This window comes from Populus trichocarpa, chromosome 4, assembly GCF_000002775.5.
Source record: "Populus trichocarpa isolate Nisqually-1 chromosome 4, P.trichocarpa_v4.1, whole genome shotgun sequence".
NCBI lineage: Eukaryota > Viridiplantae > Streptophyta > Magnoliopsida > Malpighiales > Salicaceae > Populus > Populus trichocarpa.
In genome coordinates, this window is record NC_037288.2 from 2,682,024 (window position 1) to 2,703,431 (window position 21,408).

The 21,408-nt window shown below is 33.1% G+C and overlaps 2 protein-coding genes across 10 annotated transcripts in view; both read right to left on the reverse strand.

Annotated features, from left to right (window-relative positions):
- Positions 1 to 2,390: 2,390 nt before the first annotated feature.
- Positions 2,391 to 21,408, reverse strand: part of LOC18097456 (ABC transporter C family member 12) — a 44,493-nt gene continuing 25,475 nt past the window's right edge. For 4 of the 9 annotated variants that reach the window (XM_052451939.1, XM_052451938.1, XM_052451940.1 and 1 more), the window contains 27 exons: positions 19,862 to 20,237; positions 19,500 to 19,678; positions 18,717 to 18,756; positions 17,782 to 17,938; positions 17,463 to 17,577; positions 17,302 to 17,391; positions 16,640 to 16,664; positions 16,208 to 16,264; positions 15,747 to 15,812; positions 14,285 to 14,359; positions 14,010 to 14,117; positions 12,771 to 12,905; positions 10,750 to 10,856; positions 10,565 to 10,658; positions 9,667 to 9,834; positions 8,878 to 9,018; positions 8,412 to 8,612; positions 8,141 to 8,239; positions 7,900 to 8,052; positions 7,176 to 7,555; positions 6,425 to 6,605; positions 5,870 to 6,193; positions 4,594 to 5,350; positions 4,221 to 4,342; positions 3,663 to 3,908; positions 3,025 to 3,436; positions 2,391 to 2,825 (listed from right to left, as the gene is read on the reverse strand). In XM_052451939.1, the coding sequence (XP_052307899.1) occupies positions 2,752 to 2,825; positions 3,025 to 3,436; positions 3,663 to 3,908; positions 4,221 to 4,342; positions 4,594 to 5,350; positions 5,870 to 6,193; positions 6,425 to 6,605; positions 7,176 to 7,555; positions 7,900 to 8,052; positions 8,141 to 8,239; positions 8,412 to 8,612; positions 8,878 to 9,018; positions 9,667 to 9,834; positions 10,565 to 10,658; positions 10,750 to 10,856; positions 12,771 to 12,905; positions 14,010 to 14,117; positions 14,285 to 14,359; positions 15,747 to 15,812; positions 16,208 to 16,264; positions 16,640 to 16,664; positions 17,302 to 17,391; positions 17,463 to 17,577; positions 17,782 to 17,938; positions 18,717 to 18,756; positions 19,500 to 19,678; positions 19,862 to 20,197 (4,842 nt within the window). In that variant the 5' untranslated portion in view covers positions 20,198 to 20,237 and the 3' untranslated portion in view covers positions 2,391 to 2,751. Of the gene's footprint in view, positions 2,826 to 3,024; positions 3,437 to 3,662; positions 3,909 to 4,220; positions 4,343 to 4,593; positions 5,351 to 5,869; positions 6,194 to 6,424; positions 6,606 to 7,175; positions 7,556 to 7,899; positions 8,053 to 8,140; positions 8,240 to 8,411; positions 8,613 to 8,877; positions 9,019 to 9,666; positions 9,835 to 10,564; positions 10,659 to 10,749; positions 10,857 to 12,770; positions 12,906 to 14,009; positions 14,118 to 14,284; positions 14,360 to 15,746; positions 15,813 to 16,207; positions 16,265 to 16,639; positions 16,665 to 17,301; positions 17,392 to 17,462; positions 17,578 to 17,781; positions 17,939 to 18,716; positions 18,757 to 19,499; positions 19,679 to 19,861; positions 20,238 to 20,354; positions 20,542 to 21,408 lie in introns of those variants that run through there. The other 5 variants (XM_052451943.1, XM_052451941.1, XM_052451942.1 and 2 more) reach the window with 5 other exon arrangements.
- LOC18109980 (ABC transporter C family member 12) overlaps positions 2,391 to 21,408 on the reverse strand; it is a 44,154-nt gene continuing 25,136 nt past the window's right edge. The window contains exon 29 of the transcript XR_008058936.1: positions 2,391 to 2,672. The gene's annotated coding sequence lies outside the window, so the exon portion shown is untranslated. The remainder of the gene's footprint in view (positions 2,673 to 21,408) is intronic.

Here is a 21,408-nt window from a genome sequence, read left to right on the forward strand (position 1 = left end):
CATAAATTATTCTTTTAATTATAAGTCTAATAAAAAAAAAAATTGGAGTTAATAAATACAACATTTTCATGATGCTTTTTAATTTCAATAAAATGAAAGTAATATATTATAGTTAGATTATTTCAAATACAAGAAATTAAAATGAATATTATCAATTATGGTTTTTATTTTTAATGGTAGTTACAATTTTGAAATATTTCTTGTTTTATTTTTTTGGGAAAAACTCTTCAACATTTTGGAATACGTTTTTCAATTTTTTATTGAAAAAATGAAGAAAAAAAATTATAAATAAAGATGTAAAATGATTTTCTATTGCTGAATTGTTTTTCTTATGTTCTCTATATTAGCAACATTTCAGTATTTTTTGCATTCATAATATCTTATATTTTTTTAATATTTAACCAATATAACATTAAAAAATCATCTCAATTCAAAAACTTAAGATCTTAGATAAATTTTTAAGATATAATTTTTATTATTTCCTAACATCTTTTCTCAAGTGAAAGCTTTTTAATAGACTTTTATTACCTTGTGATTTTAATTGAAAAAAAAAGTACAAATAATAAGATTTAAAATTACTTAATCAACAAAACTCTGATATCCTATCACAGAGTCACGGTTAACCTCTTCATCAATTAGATGTCATTTATGACCTTAAACAAGTGTCGAGGGTTTGGTACTATGAGTTGCGCCAATTTTTTCTTATAATTGGCTTTATGAATTCTCATGTTAACAATCAAGCTTAGCTACCTGATAGTGGTGCATCTAATCAATAATGTCACAACATTCTTGAGCAACTTATTATTTCATGTAGCTTAAACTGGACTCACATTACTTACACATGCTTCTCTTCCATTAATGTTTTGGTCTCATGTTTTTGTCATTATTGTCTATTTAATTAATTATGCTCTTATCACTGTTGTCTACTCTACTTTTTATGAATATAATTTCATGTTTAATTTGATGAATATGTTTATGTATATTGTAGAAAAGTGATTGTTTAATAAGGAAATACCTAATTTTGCTTCTAAAACAAAAATACTAAGAAGAGGCTAATTAATTTGTACAGGAGGAAAGACTAATTAATCAAAACACTTTGTATAGGAGGAAACATTTATTAATCAATAATAAATTACCAAGTATAAAATCCCTTTAATAATTACAAAACCAGGATAAGGTAATTGGATGGAATATAGTTCAAAAGAATTTAAAGAAAAACCCCAGACTTTATAGGTATTAAATAAGAAAATAAAATTAAGAAAAAGAACTTTTTTTATTTAATGGTAAAAATGATCCCTCTAAATCTTTCCAACCTTATTATAAGAAAAGATAAAACACGTGGGGAAATTATTGTAATTTTCCTCATAAAACATTATAGATTACTATAATGTTTTTTTTTCCCTTACACATGATATTTTTTTTCCTTTTCCTTTTCCTTTTGTTTTTTTTTTATAATTTTTTTTAAAATTTCTTTTGTCAATTTTATTTTTTAATATTGAGATAGTTGAGAATTTAGTTTTGTAATTTTTTTGTTTTATTTTGTTTTTCTATGAAGTTAACGTGATTTGTGGATTTATCAAAGTAGCCTAAGTTGCTCCAGTTTATGGATTTAGTGAGTTTTTTTTAATTGAACTTGGTTTTTTTTATAGTCTATTTTTTTCTCATAATGTTTAAAAAAATATTTTTAATCTATTCTTTTTTTTATTTCATTATTTAATATTGGATTTATTGGAAAATTGACTACATTATTATTTTTTTTTGACGAGTTTACCCATCGATAGGATATGCTTTTTTTTTTTTGTCTTTTAATTGTTTTTAATTTTTTTTTATTTCATCATTTAATATTGAATTTATTGAAAAATTGACTGCATTATTGATTTTTGTTTGCTTTCTAGGAATAACTGTCTCAAATAAGTGTCTGTTTTTAGGTTGGTGTTCAATTTTATGAGTATCTATTTTTATCATATAATTAAAGAAAAAATATTTATAAAAAATCTTATTAAACCTAATAAAATCCATGACCTAGATCGCACAGGGAGGCTGATCCAATCTATCATTATCTTAAATTTTTTTAAAAAATTATTATCTTGAAGTCTTTTTAAACGAAATCGATCGATTTAAATCGAGCTGTCTCTCACACGGTTTAATTAAAATCTTGAATTAAATAAAAAATTGAATCAAAAGATTTCAAAATTAACTTACTTGATCAAGTTTAATATCATTATTAAAAAATTCTTTGTACTCTTAATATTTTTTCACATTTAAAAAAAACTAGTCTAACTTGCGACAACTTGCAAGAGAACAGGAAAAAATATAGTAATTACAATTAAAAAATGTATTTATGCTACCAATTTTGGAATCAAGCAAGCAACTTTACTAACTCACAAGACTTGAAAGAAAACTTGTATTCATTGATGAAAATTATGCTTACAAACTGGAACTCTTTTGCCTTGCCAATATCATGCAGTGGTCCGAAAACCCTAATACCAGCCTAGTTCCTCAAGTTCAGATCAATGCTAAATTCCCCTGAAATGGGATTGACTATGATAACTAATACAATATGTGGGGATTTCAATTGTACATCAAAAGTTTATGTAGCAGAGGTTCTCTTTACTTTCAGCAGTCCCATCTGAAATTTGCTACTGGATGATCGCTCAAAATCGAGTTACCAGCTTTCTCTGTTGAGGTGCAGACTAGACTCATTTCTTAGAACATCGAATTTCCCATTGTTTCCTAAATTTTCAAATCATCTCAATCAAGGGGTTCGTTTTCATAATCATATTGTTGATGCCTACCGCGTGACAACCTGCCCATTACAGCCAAACCTAAAACAAGCCGGCCATGTTGAATCAGAAAGTGTAGGCAAAACCACTTATACCTGATCGTCAAAATTCACTAAAAAATAGAATAACCACGGTTGTTGTAATGAATCAACTTCTACCACAACTACAATGCTTGTGCACGCATGCAAGTAATCAGTGAACATATGTTTAGTGTATGCACACAGGAAAATCTTGGCTGTACCTTCAATCATTCTGTAGAAAGCTGACCACCATCCATCTTGGGGAACTTGGCTCTGTTGCTGTGTATCACATATCGCTTCATCATACTTCCCCACCAGGACATCCTGCAGCCTTATAACTGCATCTTTCGTTTTCCTGAGGATGTTGTCCTCGTCTTCAACATCTAACATTGGAAGACCATTCTCCGAAGAAGTGAGACTAACAACCAGGGCCAGTTGGGCAGCAGCAGCCCATCTTGAAGAGTCTATCCATCTATGATCATTCTTCCTTTTACTCAACTTATTCTCTTTACTTTCAAACACCAGGCTATACAAGTATTGAGCATTTGCTGGACCAGTACTTTGAACCATCCTAGAGAATGCGCTTCCTTCGTTTGGTAGTAGCAGTTCCTCTGGGGTGCCATGTTCTAAGACCTGAAAGGTTGAAGATTCTAACATGAGTTAAACAAAGGATCACTACTTGACATATTGGAATCATAAAAATTTGTTAATGAAGTTGGTTAGCATGAAAATTCTTGATGATCCCTGCTTCTTTCTTTTTTCACATTATTTTTTTCAGGATTGTGTTCAATAAACTCAGTTTTCCGAGCAAGAAGGAAACAGGGAACAAATTCCTTGCAAACATAATTTGAGAGCATACCTGACCAGCCTCAAGCACAAGAATTCTGTCGCAGTCAATAATGGTATTTAGTCTGTGAGCGATGACTAGCATTGTGCACGATCTGAATTCTTCTCGAATGGTTTTCTGGATAAGAGCATCGGTTCTAACATCAACAGAAGCAGTAGCTTCATCAAGAACAAGAATCTTAGATCTTCGCAGCAGCGCTCGTGCGAGACTTAGTAGTTGTCTCTGTCCAACACTAAAATTCTCCCCTCCCTCAAAAACCTTAGACACCAAAACAAATCAACTTTACAGTTTGCTTTACCTGATAATCAACTTAATGCTGTGCACATCTGAAAAAATATGTATTAAAAACATTTCTTTGACTTTAAATCAGCTTTAATGAAAATCGATGCCATAGTTTTTTAGTAGAATGTTTGCAGTGGAGAACTATTTCCACCCATATGTGTGCTTCATATTAGTTTTTGTCACACATTTTTAACAATGTTTTTTAAAAATATGAATAGCTAACACAGTTTGACTGATTAAGATTCACTGACAGAAGGTAGTTTGATAAAAGGTAACCTAAGTCCATACCTCAGCATCCAGACCAAAAGAATTATTTCTAATGGCATCCTTTAAATGTGCCCTCTCCAAAGCCTCCCATAGGTCAGCATCATTGTGTTCACTAAATGGATCGAGATTAAATCGCACAGTTCCTATAAGAAAACGAATGACAGTTAGAATGAAACAAGTGTTAAGATTAATCACCAATGTGGCTTCAGCTTGGCTATGGTTTCTCAATCAAATCTCAAGTATTCTTGGTTAGCAAGCTTTCAAGTGGAAAACAAAATCAAAACAGAGTAAGAGCATAAATCATCTCAACTCATCCAAAAGACAGTATCAGATGTCAACATAAGAAAAGAAGTTGAACTAGAAAAATCCAGTTTTCAGTTTCTCTTGACAGTACCTGAGAAGAGAACTGGTGATTGGGGTATGATACTGAGAATTTTCCGCAAATCTGTGAGTCCAAACTTAGCAACGTCACAACCATCAATGGTGATTTCTCCTCTTTCCAGTTCTACAATACGGAACAGTGCATTTAGCATGCTAGATTTCCCTGCTCCTGTTCTTCCAACTATTCCTAGCTTTTCACTAGGAGAGACTTCAAAGGACAAATGATGTAAGACTGGAGGAAGCTCGGGTCTGTAACGCAGAACAACATCTCGGAATTTAATTGATCCTGACGAAGGCCATGCAGGAGGAGGACGATTGGTCTCGACAATGGCAGGAGCTTCGGAGGGTAAATCCATGTATGTGCCAACACGCTCAACAGAGTTTAAGCTATTTTCAGCTCTACTAGCATGTCTTAGAACATTACTCAACAGACCAGTGATGTTCAAAGTATAACTAAGTAGTAGACCCATTTCAGATGCAAATTCCACATGATTTTCTGTTCTTCCATTCCCCAAAACTGCAAATGTTGCTATCAACCAAATCATGATCCCTCCTAGTGTTACCAACCTTATGGTGAGCCAGTGATTTGAACTCATATTTACCAGAGTAAACCTGATATTATTGTCCATAGACTTCCCATTGATGATTGCCATCCAATCATATGCTTTATATGCACGAATACTTGACAAACCATTTAACGCTTCTCCAAATTGTGCATAAACTGGAGACCTGGTAATGGAATCCAGACGTTTCACTTCACGGGATGTGCTCTGTACAATACAGTACAAGAACATAGTTATTAGAGCTTGTAGATACAATACTGACAAGATGAATTAACTACCATAAAAATGTCAATTCAACATTAATGGATATATATGATTGCAGAAACAGTGACTCTGAGGAATTACAATGAGATATTTAAACAACAGGTAATGGGTAAAATGTTTTGATCACGTACATAGTTGAAGGGTATGGATTTCTTTTTCTTGCTGAAGATCTTTTAATTGAGCCTACATGAATTCTGACATGAAAAACTTTAGAATTTATGTAATTGCTATGGTCTAAGGTTATTCTAAATTTTAAGAGACATGCATGTTTGGCTTATTTAGGATCTGAGTGGCGTTATATGAGAAGATAACTCTTACATGTGGAACTGATAAAAACAACAATAAATTGATACATGAAAGAAACCACCTCGTAGAGCATCCCAACCAAGATACTAAAGTTACATTCATTGCAAAAGGCATACCAGTTTCCAAACAACAACAACTAGGGATTTCTCATCATACCTGATAATATAGATAGGCTGAATAAAACAAGATCAGAAGTGGCATAACAGCCCACAATGATATTGTGCTCACAATGCCTATCAGCACAAAAGTTGAAAACAGCTGCCAGGCTTGGTTTAGAAAATTGTTGGCAATATTGGCCACGTTACGATCTATTTCACCTAGATCCTTCGCAAACCTATTGATTATTCTCCCAGATGGGTTAGTGTGGAAAAATAGCATGGGAGCTCGTAGGATAGAGTCTAGCATGGCATCATGAAGTCTTTTGGCTGCATGAAGACTTGAACTGATTAACCAATAAGAGTTCACTAGAGTCACAATCACCTGAACCAGAAATATGAAGTAAGACTCTAATGACCATAGCAATTACATAAATTCTAAAGTTTCTTCCTCACTGCTTCTCTTTTTTGTTTCAACATCTGTTATTCTATGTTAAAAAACAACTGCAAATGAAAGAAAGTAGAATGGATTAAGCTATTTCTTTCTTTTTCCTGCTAAAAGCTTACAAATATTGCGACTCTAAGATATTGATGCCAACTGTGGCTGTGAACAAACCTGACCAAATGATAGAAGTGCATACACGAAAATGTAGTATCCTGGCTTATAACTCTCCAAAGTACTTTGATTAGTCCAAACACTCAACCATGTACTTCTTGAAACTCGAAGAACTTCAGTTAATAAGTAGCACAAAAAGATTATTAAAACCACCAATATGCCTCCTAATGCATTGTTATACCTGCAAATGGACATAAAAATGTCAAGTACGAGAGCAACAAAATTCTCTTCGAATGTTTCATGTTTATGACTAGCATAAATGCTATTGAAAAACTAGGAAATATTAAAGTATTCACGTTACAGAATGGCCATTAGTTGAAAAAATGTTTCTACCACTGGTTTTAAGTGCTTGCTGGAGAGCTTAAAACTACAAAGACACTGTATAACATGGGAACATCTGCAGTAAGTAGTTGGTATCCAATGGGCATTAAATGGTTTTGCATCCAAAATACGTGCATTTGAGCATCGCTAGTCTTCAGGATATCCAGAGCTACCTTGGCCACAATTGTGGTACAACAGTTAAAGACTAGGAAATATGTTTTCAACTTTGACCCGCATTGAAGTTTTCTTAGTAGACCAAAGAGGTTTACCCATGAACTTGGTTTGCACGCTTCGCTGCTGTGAGCATCATATAAAAATCTGTTGAATGTATTCAGAAAAGGGTCTCTATCCTAAGGCATTGTTCAGAAATTGCGCAAACAATCAAAGAAATAAAATATAGCAAGAATCTTAAATAAGCCCCCTAAATTACCTAATCAAAACATTCCAACTGACAACACCTGTTTCACGTTCTTCTTGCTTGATAAGTACAGATTTCCCTCCTTTCACTTTCATCTTGTAACCTGCTTTTTGTGGCAAATCATTTCCCCCATTAGCTGCTGGTTTTAAGCTTTTGCAGTCCAAATTTTCACTGTTCTTTTCTTCCACTAGCTCTTCCATTTTCCCTGCATTTTCCATCAGCTTCTGGAACAGCTTGCCATTTTCAGAGAGTTCCTCAAAGGTTCCCTCCTCTTTAATCATACCTTCACTGAGAAGAATAATTTTATCCACTTGTGGAAGAAAATGTAGCTGGTTGGTGACAAGAACCCTGGTTTTTCCTTGCAACTCGTCCTTAATACAACTGTTGAAGACCTGTAAATTTGAGATTAGGCTAATATTTAGCTTAAACAGAAGCTTTTTAAGCTTACTTTTAGAGCTTCGATGTGTAAAGCTAGCGATTGTCAAAGTCATGAAACACTAAGTAATATGAAAAAAGAAACAGAGAGAGATTCCCTCGAACTCATAACTTGGTCTTCAAGGAATAGCATCGTTGGAATAAAGTTATTGAATGTTCACTTTGTATAAAGAAAGCTTAAGAATAAAGAGCTGCTCATCACCGTGAACCATATCAAGCTCGCTATAAGATAGAGCACAAGTAGCACTAGTGATCAAATTAACTTTAATGTGAGCTTATAGTATTTAACATGACCCGGTACCTGTCGACCAACATGAGCATCTAAAGCGCTTAAAGGGTCATCGAATATGTATACATCTGAATTGGAGTAGACAGCCCTAGCCATGGAAACTCTTTGCTTCTGCCCTCCACTAATATTGACTCCTCTTTCACCTATCTCAGTGAGGTCATGGCCCTGAACAAACAATTATGAGGTAATCTTCTAAGACATATTTCAAACAAAACAGAAGAATCAAGAGAGAGAAGAAAGGGATGCACTTAACTGGAAGCAAGTCGAGATCATGTTGTAATGCAGTTACATCAATAGCTTTCCAATAGCGTGAAGGTTCATATTCTGACCTAAATAATATGTTGTCACGCACCTGTAAGAACAGATTTTCAATGTCAAGAATGTGCACAACATTAATGCAAAGCCTGAGAAGATCCATGAAACTTGGCTTTGAAGCACAGAAGCACTACAAAGATACAAAATAAATGATAATTATGTCAGAGACCAAAATTAATTAACAAAGAAGAAACTAAGCTGTAACTCACAGTAGCATTGAAGATCCATGAAACTTGAGGAACATATGCAACAGTCCCTCTTATAACTACACTTGCATCTTCCATAGGAGGCAGTTCTCCAAGCATTGCTGATATAAGAGATGTTTTTCCTTCTCCAGTCCCGCCAACAATTGCAACTAAGCTGCCAACTTGTATTTTTAAATTGATATCTGACAACGTTGGCTTTTCTAGCTGGAAAAGGCATGCGATTCTAAGATTTCTTGAATAAGAAGCATGTCTGAGCGTTAAAATCAATAAGTAGACCACAAAAAATAACGTGGTGTTTATTTGCCACCACACTTCCTAACAATGTTTCTAGTATAATTCCTAATTTAACTATGTTTAGAATACAAAATTCCAATCAAGTGCAAATACAAAAATTCCAAATAAATATCAAATCCAACTTCCATCAAACCACAAGACCAATTTCTTAGATGCTTAAGATTTAGAAGTTAACCTTTGAATCCCATAAAAAGTTCCCATTTTCAATTGAGATAGCTGGAATTCCAAGTTTAAGAGGCAGATTTGGTGCTAAAATTCTCTCTTCAGCTAAAAACAGTTCCTCCAAGCGTTGCAATGATATATTTGCATTTACAACCTACAGAACAAGTTAAAGTTAGACACCTATGAAAGAATACAGCCAATATGAGTAATCATACAGCACGCAAGGTAAGCTAATTAGCTCTTGACTAAATAACATGAATTTTATTGTAAGCACATAATACAGCCACAGATTCATTGAAGAACATGATAATGTTTTCTTGAGATAGAATTGTGCAAGAAAATAAAGCTAGTAATTTTTTCATTCAAAAAAGTTCTTTATATCTCTCCAGCAAAGTTTCGGTGTAATTATAAATATTTTGGTATGAACATTTTTTTTGGGATTTTGTCAGTAGAAAAGTATTTTGTAGGATTTTTTGATAAACGACTGCTTTACAAGGGTTTTTAGTAACAATCCTCGCATATTAAAAAAAAACAACAGGTTTTAGATAAAGGATCAAATTCATGCTTTTTAGGAAAAACTTGTACTTCAGATCATTTATCTTTTTTTCAAAACAGCCAACCGCACTAGCAAACACAAATCTGGTATGTGACATGAAACATGAAGAATTATGACAAGAATGCAAGGACTTTTTTTTTTTTTTTTTGGTGGGGGGCTCAGTTTGCATCAAAGGCAATGCTGACATTATCAACAAAACTTGTATATTATCAAGTATAATTAGTGAAATAGAAAAAATAACAGAACCTGGCTTAGTAAGTTAGGAAGCATGTTTAGAGGAGATCTTAAGACTTGAAACAGAGAGAGTGACGTAAATGCCCTTGCAGGTGTCAAATCTCCGCCAAGCAAGGTGAACGTGCCGAATGAAACCAGTGTCACAATAACTGGGATGATGTTCAGTATAAAACTATTGAACTGCAATAGAAGGGAAATAGTCATTCAATGCACATGTAAGGTTCTCGTACATTTAACACCAGCAACACGTAAAGATTGCAGTACTCTGGTTAGTATTGCATTTGCATATAGAGGATCAAGATCACTTGTGCAACAAAATAAGCGACAAATCATGCCCTTTCAAGTGATTAGTTATAGTGTCTCCATGATCATTATAATTCTACCAAATTAGATTAACTGATATGCTTATTTACACATTAGAGGAGCAACTCATTATAATTATACCAGATTAGATTAAATGATTATCATATTTACAAATTAGAGCAAAATAAATGATAAAATACATGTCAGAAGCATTGTCTGGAGATAGATTTTTACATTATATATATGGATACTTGTTCTCTATCGGAATGTAGTTGCATACTCAATCAATTAGTCAAAATTTAAGTGCACAAGCCCTCTCTCTCTCTCTCTCTCTCTATTTTTATTTTGACTGAGGTGCACATACTTATCATAACACATAGGTATACATGACTCCATAGGTGGTGGGATGTAGGATATGATAGAAATTTTGGCAACTGTTTCTTCTCAAGACAAATCATACTTCACAGTTAGATCACATTTACAATTTTCTAGATTTCATTATGAATATAATTTTAAATGGAATCATTGAAGCATCATGCTTTTTGCACATTCTTGGAAGAGAAGGAGCAACAAAATAACTCAGCAAGATATATAGTTTGTTCCATACAGCCGATAGTAATTGTGCACCGCGAAACCATGACAACTCATCATCCCGCACACTTTGAATTCTGGATTGAAAGCTCTTCTCCCATGCATAACATCTGAAATATTTCATTATAGAGTCAAAACAATGACTTGAAATGGCATGAGACTGAAAATATAAGAGCAATTCTTCTTAAACTTAAACCATACTTCATAACATCCATGGCAGCTAAGATTTCATTCATGAGGCTAACTCTTTTGTCTGTCCTATGCAATCCTTCCTTAGTTAGCTTTCTCATCTTGCTCATCAAAATTGTCTATCGCACAAAAAGATTAAAAGGAATGAAAATCAACGTGGATGGAATGAAAATGGATCACTTAACTAAATTAATTGCACAATTCTATCAAACTACAGAAGTAATGATACTTCTAAAATCTAATGACTTGATACAACAACTCTGAGCATATAATAATTTACCTATGGATTTTAACTGAATTTTGTAACTTGTGCTAGAGTTAGAAAAGGTAACTTCTGATTCCATGTTTTGACTCAAAATATCTTTTCAAGCACAAAAAGACATCAACTTGAAGTGATATGCATTGTAATATTACCAAACATATTAGCAACTTACAAAATTCACTTGTGGACTTGTTTTACAATGGATAAATTAAAGTAACACCTTGCAAATTGCAAGTCAATCTTAAGTACAGGAGAAATTTTCCTTCCATATGCGAGGTGAAACGCTCACATATGGAAGGAAGAGGGGCAGATGTTATATCCAAAATTTAGTTAGGCCCAATAAATTTGTTTAAATGTACGAGAGGCATGCTAATTGGAAACTCTCATAACAAGGAAAACAGTTATAAGAGATAAGCATGTGGACCGATTTTCCCAACAACTTGGAAGAGAGTGGGGACTAATGAAGTGTGATAATAGCATGAATTGACAACATAGAGCATTACAAGACAATGTGGATGGTCGGAAAAAGAATGTGGAGCATTGCAAAGGACGTAGCGGGACAATAAGGTATTAATACAAGCTGAAGTAGAGGAAAAACACATCAATCAACATGTTAATAACACAACAATCAACTTGCAAACTACAAACAGCTCTCAGAGATCTTTATCCCAAGTTTCAGGACACCTGAAGCTTGTTATGCTATAGCTGTAGGCAGTAACACCATAGGCTGATAGATAGATTTGTAGGTTGATAGTTTGGTTACTCGGTTCTACTTTGTAAACTAATAGTGTCTGTATGCTCTTCAACAATCTTCTAGTATTGAATTCCTACGTGAACATCATGTCTGAAGGAAGAGTCCAGGTTTGTAAACAAAATTTCTCACCAATGAAAGTAAGTGCCCTTTTTAGTCTTGCCTGTTATTAAAGTTGCAATCTCACTTTTTTTACTTTAATGTTGCTTGATTCCAAAATTAGTAGCATGAGCATATTATTTATTGCCATAAAGTCTGGAGAGTATAGTCATCAGTTTAGAGATCATCTTTATTACACACACACACAACAAAAAAAAATCATGTTGGTGGTACAAAAATGGTATAACTGAGCTTTTAATTTATGAGGTGTTCGACACCACACCATTGCTGTTTATTTTTAAGAGTTGATGTGGCACAATTATATCGTCATGGTTCAACCAGCCCGAGTCAGGCAGTTATGAAGGTTTTTGGGTGATTCGATCAAACCGGTTTTCAATGGTTCTTGTGGGGCAAATTATAAGGCAATCTATTCCCTCGACCTAGACCATTCTAGATCTAGTTTACCTGTTAAACTGGCAGGTCTAGTTTAGTTCTAATAACACTAGTACACCCAACATACCAACAAGCCATTCAAGAATATTCTAGTGTGCCTACATAACTTGGAAGCTAAGCCATCTATTCACACCTTAAATAGACCTTGCTATATGAGGAGACCCTAATGCACACAAAACAGCTACTCTATAAGTTATGAGCACATCAATTAACATTTTGGAGTGCTTGAAAATTTTATTTTTATTGATATTAAATAAATTATGATTGATCTGAATAACGTGAAAAGAGCAATACAGTTGACCCCAACCAGTTTGAGATTGAGGGACACTTGTTTGTTGTGTCAATATTAAAACAATATAAAGGAATATCACACAGATTGTATATTATAAAACTAATTAACTAAGACAAGCAAATGTTGATTCTAAGAATCAAAACACTAAATTTAGCAAAAGGAAGAATATTTCTTACTTGTGTGGGGACCATGAGAACAAGCATTAGTGAGCCAAAAAGTGAAGCAACACCTAATTGTTGGTAAAGAAGAACCATGGAGATGGTGATACGAAATGGAGCAGACCATAATCCATGAAGTTGTTGGCATATTTGCTATGGAATACAATGGCAGTGCATTTTAGACCTTAATAAACAATGGGAAAAGAACGAATATCGGAGAGGAAAGGTTAAAATAAAAATAGGATAAATGGCTTGATGTGTCCATGTATAATTAAAAAGGTCTCCAATATTATCTCTTTTATCCTTGTATAGTATCACATTCTTTAATATGTTCCATCAAATTTTGCCATCTAAATTGATAAAAGTGTATTTTTTTTTTGTTTCAAAATTACCCTTGAGCAATTCAAAGATGTACTATAAATAATTGAGAATGTAAGGACATGTTGGAGATTTCTCCAACTATATAACTTGTAAAATTAATTTTTCAATTAGCGAATTGATTCATGAATTTTAAGGGGGGGGGGAGATAAAGGGATGTTAGAAAGTCATGTAATTTAAAACAACTCAAAACATGGTAGTTGGTTTTTTTTTTTTGAATAATTATAGTAGTTATTGATTAAAATATTAAATGTCCACCTATGACAAAATTCTTATATTCCTTTTAAAAATTAATTATTTCATAATTCAAAACCTAAAAAAAATGGTTGTCTCCCTCTTCCCTTGGAAATTCATTGTTACATATAACTCCCAAAGCCAAGATTCAAGAACAAGCCGATCACACAAAGGAAGGACAAAAATGTTGGCCACCTCCCTCCTCCCTAAGTTTTTTAAAATGAAAAAATTAAGTTTTTTTTAACAAACTTCATTTTTAAAAAATTAAGAAATCAAAATATTTATAATGTTTTACAAATTAAGAATTAGTTTTTAGGAAAAACTACAGTTCTTGAAAATGTATTAAGAAATAAAAGAAAATGTGAAAATTGCTCGAACATTAAAAAATCTCACAATAAAACAATTAAAAAAAAAGTAAGGACATGATAAAGACTTCCCAATTATGCAAGGACGGGGTCATTTGGATAGGATATCAATAAGTATTTATGATATACAAAAACTATTTTATTGTCACTATAATTTCTCTTCAAATTCATATAATGTATAATGTTCCAAGTAGACACTCACTCCAATGAATAATTAATTCTCTTTTCCCATGACATAAGTTACTAAATGCATATTAATAGTTCTTCATAAAGAGCATACCTGAAGTGCATTGGCATCTGTTGTGATCATATTTGTTATCTTACCTGATGGAAAGTTCTTTCGACCCTCATGAGTTAATTTCAAGGATTTACGAAATATAGCAGCCACCTGCAATTGGAAAAGGCTACGGTAAAAATAGCTACCTCGTCCAGAAACAACAAAGCAAGAATTTGGATTTGGCAAACAACCAAAATTCGAAAGAAAAATAATGTTGAAGGATATATTTCAAAAACAAGTTCACATACATCTAAATATTGATAAGAAAATAGTTTTACCAGAGTTGACCTCAGCTGAAAACCAACACGCATAACATTCTGGAAAAACTGAGATTCACAAAGCGCACCGAACAACTGAACCATGTAAATCAACCAATTAATCCAAAAACTACATTCCATTGGCAAATATCCATAGCATAATAAAATTAGCCAAACAAGAAGAAACACGATTAGGAGAATAATAGGAGTGGCTAGCCACATAGTCTAGCAACATTTAGATACATGAAGATTTGCTTGATTTTATTTGTCACAATATTAAACATAGTCCAGCCATACCATGTATCTCTTAAACCAACAACTCGTTCCATTGTGCAAGCAAGATTGGTTGCTAACATGGAAATCTTGGCTTGTTTAAACCCTTAGATTGGGAGTGAGGGAGAGGGGTACCATAAAAATCAGAACTTTGAAAGTTATCAAAGGTATCTCAATCACATTATGAATCCTGTTTTCCTACTTCATTTACATTATTCTGATTTTGTGACTTCCTGTTTTACATAGGCTTCCCTGAATCTAATGTAGATTTACCATCTTAACATTCGAAAAGAAAGAAAAAGTTCTATCATGGTCAATGAAGTCCTGTATCTTGATATCAATAATTAAATGTGATATCAAAGAAATTTAAATATTAATTATGACATCGAGATTAATAGTAATACAGAAAAAGAAGAATATAACAACACATTACAGTGGCTAGTTATACTATGTTACAAGGAAAATTATGAGTGGTTAAGACTTCTTAAGTTTTTGGACTCGATGAACAAGTAACATTACCCTGATGATCATGTGAGCAAGTGATGCTCGGCTGCCAAAGGAGAAAAGATTGAAATAAAGCAACAAAAAATTATGTAAATCAAGGAAAAATGATCAAGAAAACAATTAAAAAAACAACAATAAAGCTAGAATAAATAAGTTTAATGTTTTAAGCGACAATTGATATGATTTATTTGATTGATTGGTGACAGTTTTGCTACAAAATAAGCTACACTTCATATTTATATACTCACAGTCATATAACAAACACTCTATAGAAGGAATACAAATCCTCCAAAACTACTTAATTTTTAAATTGATAACTTTCACAATCAGTTAGCATCACTATCAATAATTCCAAATACAAGTGTAACCTGCAGTTGAACATTTTACGAGTACTAAAGGCTTCTCAATTATCATTAACAGCAGTTAAATGCTTAAAACACTGTTCTATCAACTAGAAAATCCCCAAATAAAACGTAACCGAATATGTGCAATTAAATGATGAAATATGTAAACTGAGTTGCTTGAATGTTAATACATACAATGGAATATATTATGTATGCCATAAGATCAAGCTAAGGAAATAAAACAGATAACATCATACAAACAGTGAAATTAAACAGATGAAGGTAGAGAGAAATGTTTATACATATTCAATTTGTTTCATATAAAAATGAAATTGAAAGAATAGATGAGTTCGAATTCATACCACCCCAAGGAAAATTATGAAGGCATAGATATAACCAATCCAAGCTGGATCACCTCGTTGCATTGACTGCATGTAGTGGAACAATTACAAATTTGGCAGCATAAGCACGAAGTGTAAGAGATTTGAATTGTGCTCCATATCAAATTTGAGTTAATCACTTGAACTATTTCTATCATAGGAAAAATGCTATTCAATAGAGCAATTATTGAAGCATAGAAAAAATAATCCTTGACTAAATGTTGAGAGACATTTGGTGCAATCAAGAAAGTACATGACGGATTAGCTATCCCATTTGACTATTATTTACAAGCACATAAAAAGAATATAGATTATTATTAGCATTATCAAAATCCTTCTCTATGAAATCTAAATAAATTCTTACCAAATTTGAAACTCTAGCTAACAGCAAAATGGATGTCATGCATTATATAAAACAAGGCATTAACAATAAAGAAACAGACCTGCAAGAGGTGGCTCAATACAATAGGTCCCACAAATTGAGAAAGATCATTGCCAATCTACAAGTAAAAATAAAAAGGTATAAGCTCCACGTGACTTGTGACATTAGTAGAGAGTTCCTAAAGTCCACTTTGTTAGGTTTCAGTCTAGAACATCAGTTTGGATTGAAATTGTTACAATAGAAGAGAGAAATTATTGCATGGTCCATTACTGATAAAGGTTGAAACTGAGAGTATTCCCTACAATTTAAGAGTTGAGGCCATTTTGATATATATTATGAGTCAAGAGTAATAATATCCCAACATGCAATAGGAAAATAAAACTAAAAAGCTCAAGCTTCCAGGTTCACCAAATTCAAACTATAACATAGAAAAAGTACGGTCGATAATTTATTGAGAAATTAAACAAGTTAAAGCAATCCTAGGAACATGTACCTTAAAAAATCCTCCCAACCAAAACCTACAGAAAATGATGATAAAAAACGAATAAAATGCGATTAATATATATTGGTAATAGCAAAAGAAAATCTTTACTACAATAAGCTAAACAGTAGAAACATCTCATGTATTGTAAGTAATTTTACAACACTCCTGATATGTTTTTCTGATTTGAACCCCTAAACTGTAGGATGTTTTCATTTGTATTTCTTCTCTTAGATTTATCCATTTTAGTTTTTAAATACCATGTGCACACCATCTGTTTTTCTCATAAATCATCAAGAAAAGCATACGAATTTTAAGGGTTGATTTCTTGAAGATAATTTGATCATAATGTTGTCGGAGGCTGATTTCTTGATGATTTTTTTAATCATTTTCTTTAATGATTTTGGAAAATTTTATAGGAAAACAACTGGAACTCAGATTCTAAGTGATGGATAAATGGACATAATCTAACATACAGGGTCTAAATCAAAACACCTTATAATTTAAGAGTTGAAATAAGGGAAAACAATTGTTCAAGGGTCTCAATCAAACAAAAAACATATAATTCAGGAGGTTTTACGAAGGATAAAGCCACCATTTGGTATGTTTAAAGTCCAATAAGTATCAAAATGAAAGGGAATGAAACAACATGAGACTTGCAATTCAACCAATACCTTCCCCCAAGACTATTGTTTAGTGCTCTTAAGAGACGTGGCTGTGGCCTTTTAGATTCTTCAACCCAACAAGTCTGGAACCTGCAATAGCTGAAAACATTTACGAAAAAAGGGATACAAGGTTTCCCTTAAACTATGAAAGAGAAGAACGTGGTGCATACTTTTTTATCAATGTCTCAGTCTGGTCCCATGTGTCTAACTTCCAAACATCCTTTTCAGTAATAGGTCTTTTATGGCCTTGCTTCATGAGTGGAGTCAACCATCCAAAAAATATTCCTTGCAGAGGGAAATGAATCAATATATCTATAAGCATTTAAAAAATTAATGACTAACCAGCTTAGCTATCACTGAAACCACACTTTTGATCTCTAGCCAACATGCAGTTCATTACTTTTTCTATCTTAAGCAACCGCTTGAGAAATAGAAGCAAGAATTTTGAGATCTCTTGGCATTGAGAACAGTGAATAATGAACTACTTACTAGAAAATAAGTTGGCGTGCCTCTCAGGACATATTTGCTCTCTTCCAGGAAGTGCTTCATATTCACAATTATCAAGAGACTCAGATTCCATCATAACATAATCTGGATAAGGATCCAAATTGGGAATATAAACAAGTAGAAGAATGCCAAGCAAAACCTGCAACAAAAGTAGCCACATGGCAAAATATGACTGAGGTGTTTGTCATTTTTGGGAATGATTAAGAATTTGGTAAAGCTAACGAAACAAAATTGAACTTCTATGCCAAGAATTAGTGTTGATGTCATCGGTGTATTCTAAACAACTCAATCGTTTGGGTATCAATCTGTAACATCCAAGATGTTGTGGTGGCCTGTGGAAAAAAAGTGGATTCTATCAAGGCTTAAGAACCTGCCAGGCAGTTCGAGAAAGAAACTGTATCTATTGGCTGTTTAGCATCAGGATAAAAGCCTAGAGGTTCCAACAGGCTCCATCCTATGATCTAAAGATGCCAATATCCATGGCATTGTCCACTCCCCACCTTTACCAACTTAAGAAAATCCCAACAAAGATATGTTAATGAGTATCAAAACATCCAAAACAAAGCAGCTTTCATGTCATTCTCACAAAACTTTAAAAATTCTCCCTGGAATGTTGTTGTTAGGTGCTTAATTTAAAAATGTTGTTGATTTGGTTTATAAGGCCAAGCCAGGCTAGGCTCAAGTTGTAATGTCTTCCAAGGCCATGGCAAGTGACTTCAGTTTTGATAGACTGAAGCAGAGTCAAAATTTGTACAAAAACAGCTAGAGATGTCCACCTTAGCATAAGCATTTACCAACCCTGATTGAAGACCATTGAATGGATGATAGGTCAAAGTAGCATGAAGAAAGATGAGAAAATTAGAAGAGCTGATATACCCTATAATCTTTATATTATAGAGAAATAAAAGGCCACAAACCTGGCAGAAAACCGTGCTGATATACATATACAATGTAAATCTGCATTCGCAAAAGAACTGTAGTTTAGTGTTGCCTCCAACATAAATTGAGAGAATATGAACAGCAGAAAATAATACTGTTAATCCTGCAAGCATCCTTATCTAGAATAACCATGAAATCTATATTAGTCATGCCCATCCAACCTCATTGCAAATTGCATTTATGCGATAAACTTGCTTCTTGAGGCTTGTATAGCAGGATTACCTATTCTCACCAACAAATAGTTTATTTCTGCAAATGTTTGCACAATGTCTTGACTTACACGCGGATTGGATTGTATCAGAGTCCACTAACAGATTGTTCATTGGAATTAAAAATTCAGGAATTTAATCCCCACCCCACCCTTCCCTCTCTTTATAAATAAGATGGCAGGACACTACTCCTGTTAAAAAATTCAGCTTCTAAAATTTTCCTTTTCATATTCTCAATTGTGAAAAGTTCGGCAGAAGCCCAGATTGTAATTATGGTCAACATTACTATCTTTCTATTTTATTTCCCCTGAAGGCTACTATATAATTTAGTATCACTCGTTTTATCAACTAAGTAATTACAATAATGTTCTCCAGCCAATAGTACAACATTGCTATCTTTTTATTTGATGGGGCTGTTGCACAGAAAAAAAAAAAAAAAAAAAAAAAAACCTTGCTCACATTAAATGGCACTCCAACCTGATGGAAAAATACACGAAAAATAGAACTTGGTTGAGCTAATTTATTAAGTCAGGAAATGGAAGAATGACTAACCTACTGTAGTAATCACTCACTGACAGTATGAGATTGAGCATTGCCGCTTCCCCTACCAACACATAAATGACTCCAAACCGCACATACCATCGAAACTGTCGAATGTATATTTTTGTTTCCAAACCAATCATGATAAGAGTGGAACACCAGGCAAGGGCCTCAACAATCAAGGAGACCAGCTGCAAAGGACAGAAAATCTACTAAGAAGCCAGTAAAATGATTATCAGAAGAACAAGTTAATACAGATTTTTTTGAAAAACAAAAGAAAAGAAAGACAGCCAGCAAATGCTGATTTAGAAATATGGTTTATCTATGACAGAAACATTAGAAGTCTAAATTAACGAGAAATTAAGTTCATGTACCTCGAAGGGAGAAAGGGAAGTCTGGCCATCCAGGTTGAAGATTGAGACATCCATAAACAACCTTAATAAAGGCTGAACTGTGCAGTAAGCAGCCAAAAAACCCAGCATGTAATTATAGTAATTTGTCCTGAGACAGTATTTTTGAACTTTGGTATTGTTGTCAATAATCAACCATATTCGATACAAGCACAGACCAAGAAGAACCAGATGAGAAATGCAAATGACTAGGGAGTCAATGGCACAGGGAGTGTAAGCACCAAATGCATTATCCACTTCTTTTGCCCAAACCCCATTTGCCATAGGTCGACAATACCAAACCAATGCCTCCAAACCCATCTTCCCACCTCCCTACGCAAACCAAAACTGCTTGTTTTACCTACAGTTGATCAAACAGAGAGAGGAAAACAGAAGAAAAACATAACAAAATGAGTAACAGAGAACACATCGCTAAGAAGAACAGTAAGTACAAATAGTAATGAAAGAAATCTCAAACATAAACAAGTTTAAATGATAGAATGGTCAACTTGCTTGTTCTGACACTCCTACTGGTCCTTTGCAGAACGAATGATATCTGAGCGTGTTGATTAACGTCAGAAACATAAACCAGAGCTAGGAGTGTGGCTTTTTCATTTTCAGGATAGTCGCTTATTGGTTTAATTTAGTAAGGAGTATATATTATTAGTAATATTCATGGAAATACAAACGACAAATGGAAATCTAATTCAATGGGTTAGGTTTTAAATTTAATTTTTAATGATTATAAGTTTGAGTGCTGATTTATATAGTCATTACTTTTTTAAAAGGTAAAATTAATCATGCTATATACAACTTGTCTGAACTCTGAACATCCAAGTTAAAAAAAAAAAAAATCCATAATAGCAAGCGTCACGGCTTACGTGACTGGCACACCCCTCTTACTCTTATTCTTATTTATGAACGAGTGAGTGAGTAGCAGGAATCTATACAACTAATTTCCAAAGCTGGTGTTGCATTTGGAAGCATATACTTTTACATTAATGAAGTCAGTGATTGTTGTCTTATAATTGTAAATTAAAATGCCACCTATGGCGGGGAGGGGATTTTGTAAGCCTCATATAATTTATTTCCACCCTTATTTTGTCTCTTCTGTTGCTTGATCTAGCTGGGTATATTTGAAAGTTTGGTTAAAAGTAAATTACTTTTCAAAATAATATATTTTCCAAAAGCATTCTTAGTTACTTTGCTTACATCTCTATTCTTATCCAATAATCTGAGACTTTGAGTATATATTGTTTTATATTTTTTTTTTTATTGTTTTGATATGATTGTTAAAAATAAATTTTAAAAAATAAAAAAATATATTATTTTAATATATATTTAAATTAAAAAATATTTATCATAATTTTTAACAATCTCTTATTAACCCATAACAAAAGGACTCACCATTCAAAAGCGACCTTCAAAATCTATTGCAATTTCATGAAGTATCAGAATTAAACTGTGAAGAAGAACACTTCGAGAACTGATTTAAAATTTATTTAGAAGTATGGTAGTAATTATAATTTAAA